General features: G+C 41.9%; 5 protein-coding genes across 6 annotated transcripts in view; 4 read left to right on the top strand and 1 right to left on the bottom strand.

The window, feature by feature from the left end:
- Positions 1-10,154, top strand: part of LOC126563349 (uncharacterized) — a 147,122-nt gene extending 136,968 nt beyond the window's left edge. Inside the window, exon 2 of the mRNA XM_050219985.1 lies at positions 9,818-10,154. Coding sequence (XP_050075942.1) covers positions 9,819-10,154 — 336 coding nt within the window. The 5' untranslated portion in view covers position 9,818. The remainder of the gene's footprint in view (positions 1-9,817) is intronic.
- Positions 1-13,736, bottom strand: part of LOC126563291 (40S ribosomal protein S24) — a 478,430-nt gene that overhangs the window by 283,041 nt on the left and 181,653 nt on the right. The gene's annotated exons all lie outside the window — the stretch shown is intronic.
- The window catches only part of LOC126563401 (U6 snRNA-associated Sm-like protein LSm2), a 507,910-nt gene that overhangs the window by 282,858 nt on the left and 211,316 nt on the right, over positions 1-13,736 (top strand). The gene's annotated exons all lie outside the window — the stretch shown is intronic.
- The window catches only part of LOC126561488 (uncharacterized), a 581,387-nt gene that overhangs the window by 125,032 nt on the left and 442,619 nt on the right, over positions 1-13,736 (top strand). The gene's annotated exons all lie outside the window — the stretch shown is intronic.
- On the top strand, positions 7,443-7,727 carry LOC126563404 (uncharacterized). Its single transcript, XM_050220045.1, has one exon. It carries the CDS (start codon positions 7,443-7,445, stop codon positions 7,725-7,727), a length of 285 nt encoding a protein of 94 aa, XP_050076002.1.

Consider the following 13,736-nt stretch of genomic DNA (forward strand, 5'->3'; position numbering starts at 1 on the left):
AGCAGCTGCCGCGTCATTCCGCGTCCGTGTCCACGGACCACGTTCGGGACGTCATATTTGCCCTTTCGCCTCCAACAATCTGCTTGCAGTACTACCACTACTACACACGTAATAGACACATTAATATAGACACAATTGTTGTCCACAACCAAATGGAAATGGAGGCTCTCTTTCTCTATCTCACACACACACACCCACACATTGATGTTAGTGTCTTTTGATTGTTTCGCCGGGCGTGTCGCATATCCGCGAAGCCAATATAACAAGACAGAAAACGAATTAAAAGAAGAAAAAAAACACCAAAACACCCAAATGTGGATCGTTGTTTAAGAGCAATAGAGAAGCAAAGTCGTGTGTGATCGCAAATTTCCGCTTAAAACAATACCCTTTTTCGCGCTTTCGCCCAGAGTGTGTCGAAAAGGGAGGGATGCAGCATGAAGTCGGGAAATCGTGGGGAACCGTTGTGTGGCGTGCACAGTCAGTAGTTGCATTCTGATGATGCAGACGGAGAGGCATAGGTATGAGCTATATAGATAGACACGCGCGAGAATGCGATGTGGGATGAAATTAAATTATTTCTCTTATTTTTAATAGTAGCCAATTTTCAAATGATTTTCCAATTTCATTTAACCAATTATTTATCCATTCTTAAAGCAACACACGAATGGGCCGATAGTGATGAAGAGAGGCAGGCAGAGGCAGGAAATGGTTTGTGTGAACAAGCGCCACTGAGGCGATTGCCACTTACCGGAAGGACAAGAATACACAAGACAAACACAAACAAAAAACACACACCTTGTTCGTTCCTTATTAGCAGATTGCCACAGTACTGTAGCCGAGAAGCCTCTGTAGGTTAGGAGACTTTTTCGCTTCCTCGTACCTAGTAGTGTAGTGGACGCTAGTTAGGACTTGTAAAACAATCAAAGAAAGTGGCTGTTTCGCTCTCTCCCACACTCTCTCTTCCTACCATTTCTACTACTTCCGGTTGTTCTAATCATTAGCAAAAGGTACCTTTGATGTGTGTTATTATCTATATCGGTTTGCCACACCGTATAATCACGCTTTTCAAATGGGAATGGAAATGGCATTCTGCGCGCAAAATGAACTCGAGAAGGAATAACTAGTAGAAACAAAGTGGAATGTGAACTGTTCGAAAAGGAGAGAAAGAAACAACAACACACACACACACGTACACCAGCTACTACTAAGTAATGAAAGACTTTTACAATTTTAAATTATTTATTAAACAAAGCAAAAAGTACAGTATACCGTTAAAACAAAAAAACAAAACACAAACAAAAGCGACAAAATGAATCGAAAAAATGAAATATTACAATAGAACAAATAATACCTACTGAAAAAATGAAAAAAAAAGGTCGATCGTGTATGCGTACGGTAAAATGGAAGTTGAGAAAATGGTTTCACCTATCATTTCCCATTTGCTTTTTTTATTCACTTTAAATACCTCATTACAAATAATTTCATACAACGCACAAAACATGTATCGCGAGCATATATTGATTTGATTTTTGCTTTCTAGAGAATTTTTTACATTATTTCACCTACTCTTGTATTGAGTTGTGTGGTCGATTTTCTATCATTTATTCGTGTTTTTTTTTTGCGTTATTGAAATCGAATCCATAATCGAGCGGCCAATGTATCGAATCCATCGCGGATTGTTTAGATGATTATTTTCTTAACGAAGAGAATGAGAAGACTAGAATGAAAAGGAGCTAACGGAAAAGGATATACTACGTCGAAAATGAACGAAATATGTGAATTAGGAACTCTATTCGTCGGCAGTGCATACATACATAATGCAAGTTATTTCTCCTGTGATCATGGATGTTAAACTTAAACATATACTGAGAAGAAGCAAACAAAATAGAAAAAAAAAACTAGATTAACGCCTTCAACGATTCAATCTACTTGCTGGGAAAGCAATCAACAAAATGGGGGATCGCTTTTGAAGGAAAATGCTTTTGATTGAACGCAAAAGTTTACGAATAATTATATATACATGCAATAATGCAATGAATCAGACGAGAGCGCCATCGTTAAAACTACACCGTCTAAAAAACTGCTCTTCTGGTTTGTAGTACGTAGGTTATATGCAACGCCGCTTCCGCCATCATATGTCGCTGGGGAATGGGAAGGATGGGAATGTCGGTGTGGGTAGGAAAATGACAAGAAAACGCAACAAAGAAGCTGGGACATGGGGACGAAGGATGAAAGTTTGGCTTAGCTAGGATATGATGGTAGTGGTGATGGCGATTGATAAAGTTTACAACATTTTCTGCGTGTGTGTGTGTTTTGTTACCAGTGAAGTGATATATAGAGGAATGTTGTTTTATCGTTTTATTTTCCTTCAATTTTACATTATGACAGGATGGGCAGAATTCGTACCAAGTTGAAATATGACGATGCGTCCGATTCTCTAACCATATAAAACCATATACTTTCAACAACAAATTGTACTGCATAGTTAACATCGCGCGAGCGATCAGTTAAAGTCATAAACAAAGCTGTAACTCCACAATTCTAAACTCTTGCTCTATCTGTCGCTCTGCAATGGCTTCTAACACACAGGCACAACACAAACACAGACAGTTCATTGTGCGCGAAAATTCAAATAGCAAATTTTTACAACTCTCTCTCGTACAGAACCCGTTCGTTCATTGAACATTGGCAACAACTCTACTAAAGCCCTTACAGCAATCAGCAGTAAGGGTGAAAAGCGCGTTTGGAGACAACTATCCAAATGATAATAAAATACGCGGGTCATCCTATCATGCCACTGGCCAAATTTACACCAGCAGTCCGTGAATAAAAACTCCAAACCTAAAGGCGTTACTTACTACTTCTGCTAATACTACAAATTGCAGACAAACGTAATAGACAAATTATAATGAATAAATGAAGCAAAGAAAAAGGAAAATTTCAATAATAAATATTACACAACAACCAACAGCAACATTAGAAAAGCGTTTACTTTTTTATTGGATATTTTGGCATATTCCTAAAAACTGGTCAAGTATTTAAATGTAGTCTAATTTGCACAAGGAAAATAAATAATATTTGGACATTTTTACTGTGGTTTGCACCATTGTGTAACCGAAGCGTATAGGAAACTCTTTCCGTACCCACCAATAGAGGGCGCAACTGTCGGCTATGCTAAAAGTCTGTGGTAATATGAAACAACGTTTTAAATAATTTAACGGAAATTTGCGCTTAGGGACAGACTATTAAAACAGTTGATAAATTATTATTTTTTATTAAGTTTACATTGTTACAGCTCAACGTCGTATTTTTAGCATTTTTGTGTTAATATTTATTGTAAAAATTGATAATTCATATTTTTGGTGAGGGTGAGGGCGAGGGGTGCAGGGATCGGGTTGAGATGTTGGGCAAAAAGATGCGCGGCCTCAAGACGCATCCAACGGTATGCCGGACGCCAGGATCGGACCATGAATGAGCGAGCTATTACCGATTTTCCACGGGAATGTTGTTATTTTCCACAATAACTTGGTGTGGGATGGAGGGATCGGGTTGCGGTGTTCGGCAAAAAGACGCGCGGCCTCAAGACACATCCAACGGTATGCCGTACGCCAGGATCGGACCAGGAGTGACCGAGTTATCGTCGGTTTTCCACGGGAATGCTGTTATTTTCCACAATAACTCAGCAGGGGGTGGAAGGATCGGGTTGAGGTGTTCGCCAAAAAGAGGCGCGGCCTCAAGACGCATCCAATGGTATGCCGTACGCCAGGATCGGACCAAGAATGACCGAGTTATCGCCGATTTTCCACGGGAATGCTGTTATTTTCCGCAATAACTCGGCGGGGAGCGGAGGGATTGGGTTGGAGTGTTCGGCAAAAAGCGGCGCGGCCTCAAGACGTATCCAATGGTATGCCGTACGCCAGGATCGTATCAAGCACGGCCGAGCTATCGCCGATTTTCCACGGGAATGCTGGTGGCAGAAATCCCCCACCCCCGCCGCCCCAGGGATTTGGAAAATCCCCCTTAGTTCCCTTTAATATTAAAAAACACGTTGTGGAGGTCTTTTTGAAAGAAATTTTAAGAAAGAAACTAAATTCAGGACAAATATCATAAAATTGGGAAAACACTCCAAATTGAGCGGAAAAATATTTGTCATGACGGAAAGAAACTAATTTTCGGACCACTTTTAAAATTTCCATTTGCTACCTCTTCGCCTGGTATGTTCTCCTGTTACTCCTGGTCGGATTTTGCCGCATCGAAATCCACAAAAATCTGGCACAAAAATCCGACCAGGAGTAACAGGAGAGCATGATTTCGAAGAGGCAGCCCGGGCCGGCCAAAAAATTCCAAAATCAGTTTAAAAACCGGCGGCAAAATTTATTGTTGAATTCCAAACTTAAAATTTCCAACGCAACTTTAACTTGGATTTCGAAAATTAAAACTGGATTTGGAATTTTTTGGCCGGCCCGAGCTGCCTCTTCGAAATCATGCTCTCCTGTTACTCCTGGTCGGATTTTTGTGCCAGATTTTTGTAGATTTCGATGCGGCAAAATCCGACCAGGAGTAACAGGAGAGCATACCAGGCGAAGAGGTACCAAATGGAAATTTTAAAAGTGGTCCGAAAATTAGTTTCTTTCCGTCATGACAAATATTTTTCCGCTAAATTTGGAGTGTTTTCCTAATTTTATGATATTTGTACTGAATTTAGTTTCTTTCTTAAAATTTCTTTCAAAAAGACCTCCACAATGAATTTTCGAATATAAAAGGGAACTAAGGGGGATTTTCCAAATCCCCCTTAGTTGGGGCGCCGGGGGTGGGGGATTTCTGCCACCAGCATTCCCGTGGAAAATCGGCGATAACTCGGTCATTCTTGGTACGATCCTGGCGTACGGCATACCGTTGGATGCGTCTTGAGGCCGCGCGTCTTTTTGCCCAACACCCCAACCCGATCCCTCCATCACCCACCAAGTTATTGTGGAAAATAACAGCATTCCCGTGGAAAATCGGCGATAACTCGGTCACTCCTGGTCCGACCCTGGCGTACGGCATACCGTTGGATGCGTCTTGAGGCCGCGCGTCTTTTTGCCCAACACCCCAACCCGATTCCTCCACCCCCCACCAAGTTATTGTGGAAAATAACACCATTCCCGTGGAAAATCCGCGATAACTCGGCCGTGCTTGGTCCGATCCTTGCGTACGGCATACCATTGGATATGTCTTGAGGCCGCGCCGCTTTTTGCCCAACACTCCAACCCGATCCCTCCATCCCACACCAAGTTATTGCGGAAAATAACAGCATTCCCGTGGAAAATCGGCGATAACTCGGTCATTCTTGGTACGATCCTGGCGTACGGCATACCGTTGGATGCGTCTTGAGGCCGCGCGTCTTTTTGCCCAACACCCCAACCCGATCCCTCCATCACCCACCAAGTTATTGTGGAAAATAACAGCATTCCCGTGGAAAATCGGCGATAACTCGGTCACTCCTGGTCCGACCCTGGCGTACGGCATACCGTTGGATGCGTCTTGAGGCCGCGCGTCTTTTTGCCCAACACCCCAACCCGATTCCTCCACCCCCCACCAAGTTATTGTGGAAAATAACACCATTCCCGTGGAAAATCCGCGATAACTCGGCCGTGCTTGGTCCGATCCTTGCGTACGGCATACCATTGGATATGTCTTGAGGCCGCGCCGCTTTTTGCCCAACACTCCAACCCGATCCCTCCATCCCACACCAAGTTATTGCGGAAAATAACAGCATTCCCGTGGAAAATAGACGATAACTCGGCCGTTCTTGGTACGATCCTGGCGTACGGCGTACCGTTGGATGCGTCTTGAAGCCGCGCATCTTTTTGCGGAACACCTCACTTTGACTCCTCTACCCCCTCCCAGTTAAATACGGCGATAACTCGCTCAGTTTTATCCATTCAAGGCGTTCAAGCATACGAGTGCGTCTTTGGGCGGTGCATCTATTTGTGGAACTCCACTTCAATTTATTTGTAGTTTTTTTTTCTTATTTGGACCAATGACCAGCGATCATTAAACTAGTAAGTGTAAGGAAAGTTTATTATAAATCCGATTACATGAGCAGCAAAAATCAGACACTTGCCAAACTTAGATTCAATGTGATTGGGGATCTTAATTTCCTTTTTTTGTAATACTTTTTCCATTATTTGTTAGTCTAAACTGCTACTGTTGTTGATGAATTGGAAATATTAATTTTAAAACTGATTTACCAATAAATCGTTTGCCACACTTGGTTGTTTCATTGCAGAAAATGCTTTGCTTTTATTGAATAATTTGGGATAGGAATTCGGATTTGCTCAATCTTTTCATTTAAGAAGAGCCATCAGTAGTCGTTGCCTCCTCGGTAGTCGTTGCCTCCTCGGTCGTCGTTGCCTCCTCGGTAGTCGTTGCCTCCTCGGTAGTCGTTGCCTCCTCGGTAGTGGTAGCCTCCTCGGTAGTCGTTGCCTCCTCATTGGTAGTTGCCTCCTCGGTAGTGGTAGCCTCTTCCGTAGTCGTTGCCTGTTCAGTGGTAGTGGCCTCCTGAGTGGTCGTTTCAGCAGGCGAAGTTGTTGGACTGGCCACGGAAGTTCCCTCCGGAGCTGCAGTGCTAGTCGTTGGTCGAGGTCTCCACCACCACGGATGGCCGTGTCCACCGAATGGAGGGCGTCCACCGAACGGAGGACGTCCATGTCCACCAAACGGAGGGCTCGGACGCCACGATGGTGGGATTTTTGGAATCCTTGGGAAAGGCCACCACGGACGCTGTGGTCCAAAGATACTGATCGGTTGAATACTGCCGTTATCTGGTTGTTGTTCGGCAGTTTGTCCACTCTCGGAAGATTCACTACTACTGCTGGAGTCACTGTCTACAGGTTTTGGTCCCCTTGGAACCGGGTGATTTTCAGCGGTAGCTACCGCAAAAAGAGCGGTAGCAAGGAATATGAGGAAAACTTTCATTGCTTCGCTTTTCGAGCCGGAAACACCAGGAAGTGAACTGTGGACTACTGATAAGCGGGATGTGCCTTATAAAGCTAAGGAATAGCTATTGATAATTGTTTGAAATCATATGCGGAAGTGTAACGGGTGATAGCGCTTCATCTGAACAAATATTTTTCTGTTCTTTAATTATGGCATTGGGAAGCGATCTTGTAAGATTAGAATTTTTTGAACGGTGTCAAGACACTCTCGGGGAAAAATAAGCTTTCACCAATTCCTAGTTTCATCAGCCATAGCTATCAAAACATTGACACAGCTGGAACAACTTGCATTAACGTATGCAGTTCGGTGAGTTTGTTTCAGAATATCTTCATCCCAATGTTTGACTGTGTTAAGCTTCCATTAGTACTATAAAAAAAACCTTAAACGCTAGACTTGACATTATTACTCGGGACAGATCACCCCCAAGTTACCACCACACCCTTGAACCGAAGACGATAATCATGAAGTGTATTCTACAGCTTCTATCCGTTCTAAGTGTGACGCTGATTGTCGTTGTAGCCATACCAGCCGACTATCATTATGGTGGTGGAGGTGGATACAGCATCAACGGAACGGAACGAAGCTTCAACTACTCGAGTGATAGCAACGATACAGCTCCACCTCCAGATTTTGGTCGCCTCCTACCAAACCTGACACAAACGTTGGGAGGACCGTCGATCTTTCCTGGCTTTGGTGGAGGTTTCTTCGGCAATGGACAGGGTGGGGGTTTTCCATTTTTCGGTTAACGTCATTTGATGAAGGTGTTCGATGAGAATGCACGAGGAAGAAAATAAATAAATAAATTAGAATGCAATTTAACTAAGCTTTGGTTCTTCGACACTATTGTAAGAAATGTGTGATAAGCTTTTGAGAAAGTATGTAAGAACTCCTAGATGGAGACTTTTTGTGTTATCAATCGAATAACTCTTTATGGCTCTTCAACCGATGGTAATTTGATATTCGATTTTGTTCGATAACCATTGTACGTCAGTTGACGATCGTTCTTATGATTGATCATCTATTATACGCCATTTTAAAGCTGCTACTTTCGATACTTCTAATTGATAGAACTTTACCAATATTTGGTAGAATGTTCTCAGCGTCAGCATCTCAGTGCGTGCGAGATCAGTGGTTATTTATGACTATTATATAAACGGTATATGCGTTGTAAAAATTACACAAATGTAGTGAGCTAGCTATTATCCAAAAATCGACCCTCGGACATCGTTTTTTTTTTTCGTTTTTTCCTAGAGGCTTTGAGTCTTAGAGACTACATTCGCCTCTCTACTTTATATAAAAGATGGTTTAATCTAATACAAAACTATCGTATATGTGGCTTAAATATTATGGAAAACTATTGCCTATAAAACTATGGAAACTATTATGGCATATTGTATCGGATAAGTTTAAACTATTGTTTAAATTTCTATGTATGTGATGCGTAAAAATCTAATGAGGCGGTTCTGCTGGAGTTTGTCGGGTCGTTAAATCAGGATAGGATTGTCGTTAAATCAGTTTCTAGTTGGCAGGTGGCTCGGTGTGTCGTGTATCCATGGCAATCGGTGAGGATGTGGCGGACGGTAATGTCAACACCACAGAAGCTGCAAAGTGGAGGACTGGATTTTTCTAGGAGGTAAGGCGGGTATGGCCTATACGAAGGCGGGAAAGGACTCGTTGGATGTGGCTGAATTCGATATCTTCCCATGAAGAGGTGTTGTGCTTGATAGGACGGAGTTTGTTGCTGAGGTCTACGTTGTGCCATGTGGAGTTCCAGTGTTGGGAGAAGATGATTCCGGAATGTTCCAGAATCCAACAGAAAACGATTGTCGGGGATGCAGGTATGGAGTCTAGGAGCTTGATGTGAGGCTCTTTGGAGGTACCGTGTTCCAGGGCAGCTAGAACACTGGCACTGTCGCTGAGGATGACGTTCGGTCGGTCAGTCTGTAGTCCTTCGTCGGTGGCTAGTTGAATTGCTATTGCTTCGGCGGAAAAGATGGATGTGTGATCAGGAAGTTTGATGGTGCAGTTGTCCGTGGTGGAGTGGATCCCACAGCCGGCTAAGTCCAGATGGACGGAGCCGTCGGACAGCGTAATCAACCGCGCCAATAGAACTCTACGATTAATATTCAAACTGACCCGTGACTTTGACGACTTCCGGTGTTTAAAAGCTTTCTATTGCTGACGAGTTAGATCGCTCCTCGAATACTATATTTATGTTTTGTCATACCTTGTAAGTAATGTTAAAACATGTAACTTGTTTTGCCTCGTTAAGCCGTTATAGATGGACGAATAAACAATAATAATAATGACCTTAACTTACTAGAGCAATTTTGATCTTCAGACACATACTAAACACGCCATTTAAAACTGCCAAAAAAAAAAAAAGGCGGACAGATTCAATAATCAAAATAAAGATAAAATTGATCTTTGGACCGCGTCAAATACGTCTCAAAAGCAAAGAAAAACTTTTAAAAATATTAGCAAATTGTTTCGTACGGCAAATTTTCGATAATATCAATAAAAAAAGCTACTGTACGCTTTTTTTGATTCAATAGTGGAAATTGGAATTTCTGAACACTCTTTTGCTCGTTTCGGTCATTTGGAAACTGATGTCTAATGGAAACTAATTCTAGTAGTTTCATCTGCCATAACTATCAAAACATTGACACAGCTGGAACAACTTGCATTAATGTATGCAGTTCGGTGAGTTTGTTTCAGAATATCTTCATCCCAATGTTTGATTGTGTTGAGCTTTCGTTCGTACTATAAAAACCGGAGCCGTTTGACTTGACACTATTAGACATAGATAGATCACCTTCTACAAAAGACGCGTAAGCATGAAGTGCATTCTATCGCTCCTATCCGTTCTAAGTGTGGCGCTCGTTGCCGTTGTTGCCATACCGGCCAGCTTCCATTACGGTGGCGGAGGTGGCTATAACATTAACGGAACGGGACAAAGCTTTAACTTCTCCGGCAATAGCAACGGTACAGATCAGTTCCCAGACTTTGGGCGTCTTCTACCAAACCTGACCCAACCATCGGGTGGATTCAGATTTCCACAGTTTACCCTACCGTGGACCAACTTTACCGATAGCTTCTCGTCGATCTTTCCTGGACTTGGTGGAGGATTCTTCGGCAATGGACAGGGTGGGGGTTTTCCATTTTTCGGTTAACGTCATTTGATGCACGAGGAAGAAACTCAATAAAACTAATTTAGCAGCAGCAGCAATTTACTTCTGTAAGAAGTGTGTGATAAACTTTTGAGAAATTGGTTAGTTTTGCAACTCGTTATGGCGCTTCCACTTGTAGCAATTGTCGATGCTCTGTAGCTGATCCTATGATAAAGAGATCTAGCCTATCTTATCTATTTGCATGTTTCCAGGAGTTTACATACGACCTGAAATTTGAAAACACCCCAAAGTATTGTAACGTGTCTGAGACAAGAACTTCTTCACGTACGAAAAGAGTAAACACATGCAAGACCTTCATCGCTAAGTCGCTTCCTCGTTTGCTTAAACGTTCTGGCAAGTCTAATATATTCATTCATCAATCATTTTGCATTCATTTGCTATCAGCGAACGTTTGCGGACTGTTTCAAAGGTGTATTTTGCAAAAATCAAATATTGAACCAGCCTGGAACAATGCATTTGTGCATTTTTATGTGACTTTTTGAAGCTACCGCTGGGCAGTATAAATGTAGCCCAGCTAGCAGGGAGCATCAGCATTTAGTGAGCAAACAGCAAACATGAAGCTTATCATGACGATTTAAGCAATGAGCTTATCATCAGGGTGCGATCCTCCATCCACAGCTGCATCCGATCTCGGACAGGTTTGACTCCATTTGATCCGATCCAACGAGGTCGGCGTGGTTCTCTACGTCCCCTCGTGCCGAACGTTACGCTTTTTTAACTTTTAATTCCTGATAGGCGAAGCTTTGGATGACTTCAATAAGGTCCAATAGGTCAAAAAAGATTTTTCCATTCTTGAAATCATCGAAAAGTCTAATCTAAAATAATTTGCAAAGTTTATTAGACAATAAGCTTCGACTTCATAATTATTTGATCTCTCCCCAAAACCTCTTTTATCCGCCAAGGGTCAAACGTCCGATTATACGTGTAAAAAAAAGCTTTCAACGTGCTCTTATCGCACAACTTTCTTTCTCCCGTCTCTATCTCTACCACGATCACATCACCACGCTTATAGCGCCTTGAATGCTCCAAAACCATCAGCATTATCGAGCAAAATCAAAATTTTCCTCTTCCGCCCAACAAAATTTCGGTTAAAATTTGCAGCAATTCCGCACATTTCACCCGAAAGCAAAAAAGTAGACAAAGAAAAAGCGTTTAACCCCGAGTTAAAGCGTTTTGGGAAAGCACCACAGCCTCGCATTGAATTAAATCATAATGAAATAATTCTCCTGCTGGCATCGATCGTCTCAGACGGGTGGCGGGTGGTTAGAATGATATCACGCTTCATGTTCAAGCAGCAGCCCACAGGGATGCAAAATATAGGCTTCCATTTTCCATTTCATTTCAAATTCACCGGTACACTGCCGTTACGTTGATTGATAGTGTTAGTGTGCTGTGGGGTGGTTCTCTTCGGCAAGAATGTTTGCTGTTTTCGCGTGCGCCACGAGCCCAATTTATTTATTATCCAATTACAACCTTGTGGTGGCCAACCCGTTAGGTTGTTCTGGTGCTGACTGAGAACGAGAGGGCAGCTCCCCTTTGGAAATTATAATGAAATCAAATTTAAAATATATCTCTCTCTCTCTCTCTTCACTGATTTAATTTAGAGCTAATCACGTCGAACTGTAAATGGTAATTTGAGCACTTTTCGGCGCTGCGCGAATTATGTGCATCGATCGAATCGGGAGTTGCATAAGATCGAAACGATGTCCACCGTTCGAGAGAGTTTCTTTTCCTGTCTTATCAGATATTGATTTCCATGCTCATTTCTTTTTGCTTTGGTGTAGGATCATTTTGCATAAGAGCCATTATAATCGACTGCAATGTTTCGGTGGTCGATTAATGCATTGTACTTTCCTCGGAAAGTGTCCCAAACGAAAGGCTGTTGCGTCAATCGATTACCACATAGCTGTCGATCGCGTATTTGCGATTAGCGTTTTGCTATGGTTTTGTTTACAGTTGACAGTGCTGAATAAGAATCAATATCCCTCCATGAAATAGACTTGCTTCGGTGCGACCCGTACAAAGATGGCCCAATAATGCACCCGTACGCCGTACGTTGAATTATTAACAGTTTCGTTAATGACCAAATGAACCACGGGTAGAAGCAAACACCATCGATTCCGGAGATGTGCGTGCACGTGGTCTGGCAATGCGAAGCACTTCGGACCCTTCCATTTCAATATGAAGAAATATTAAGCGTGTTAAAAACGGCACGCCCTCAAGTGACGTCTGTCATCGACAATTAGCTTCTGGTTATCAACCAATGCCCTTACATAATGAACCCGAACACGAGCAGTTAAGCGCCTCGGCCAGCATAACTCAAGTTTCTTCCTCTAGGGAGGGAGCATGAAATGATGGAATGATTGGGGGGCTCTTTCGGAGCGCCAGCCACTGATATACGCATACCGTTATGCCGAAAAGCTTGGTGACGTGAAAGAGTGTCCGATTGATGAATGGTTTTGGTCGTTTTGGGGATTATGCTGCACACCTCGGCAGGAGTCGGCGACTCGTTCGACCGTGTAACCTTATTTCACATCCTGGTTTGCATATTGATATTCTTATAATGTGTCGCACCGATGGCTGTGTGTGTTTTTTGTGGCAATTTCGGATGTTTCGAGTTAAAGTTGGCTTGGGTTTTCTATATAGCCATGAATGTGGAATTGGCTCTAAGCCGTTCAGTTCCTTTTAAGTCCTTTAATTGAATTATTTAAAAAAAATACGAAATTTAAAATAAAACGCAAGAACAAGTAAACAAATTTTAGCAAACATTAATCAATTTTCTCAGTGATGTAAAATAAAAAACAAAGATGTAACTTAGATCTTACATTCGTCCACCGAAAATATACTTAAAAACAGCACCGTTTGAAAAACTAACATCGAAAAAAGAAGAACAGAAGGGAGAAAAGGAGAAAACCCTTTCGTAAGCTTGAAGTAAAATATTAAAATGCACTTTATTAAAATATTTAAAAAATTAAATGTAAAATAAAAAGCAAGGAAAAATAGCAAACCACAGTTCTATGAAAAGGGTTATGGAAATTTTTCAACACCTGGTTAAAATGCGTACAAAATAATAAAAAAGACTGCAACATAAAGAGCAGAAAGAAAATGAAAATAATTTCACTACAATTATAAATAGATTCAATCGTGATGTGTTAATGAAGCACGTGAAACAATAGCGATCGTTTTGCTTCGATAAACAATTCGTTTCGCAGGACTTAAGAACGAAATAGAACGAAACTGCTCCAATGCAAAACAAAAAGTCTACAATACAATCAACAAGGTAACATGGCAGCAAAGCAGTGTGAAACGTGAAACACTACAACGGTGTAATTGAAAAAAACAAAACCAGAAAGGTAATTAAACTGCCAAACGAAACGAAAAGCGAAATTTTATTATTGCAAATACGGTTTCGCCCGACCTATCCATCCATTGATAAAGCTCGTTCGTCCGAAGGTATTGGTTAGTAAGACAAAAAAAACGATCTCTTTCGAAAGATACATCTCTGCATAACATATTACAGTTACTGTGCGTGATAGTAAGCAGCAAAGCTGTGCAGATGCGGAA

Source organism: Anopheles maculipalpis, chromosome 3RL (assembly GCF_943734695.1).
Source record: "Anopheles maculipalpis chromosome 3RL, idAnoMacuDA_375_x, whole genome shotgun sequence".
NCBI classification, from domain to species: domain Eukaryota; kingdom Metazoa; phylum Arthropoda; class Insecta; order Diptera; family Culicidae; genus Anopheles; species Anopheles maculipalpis.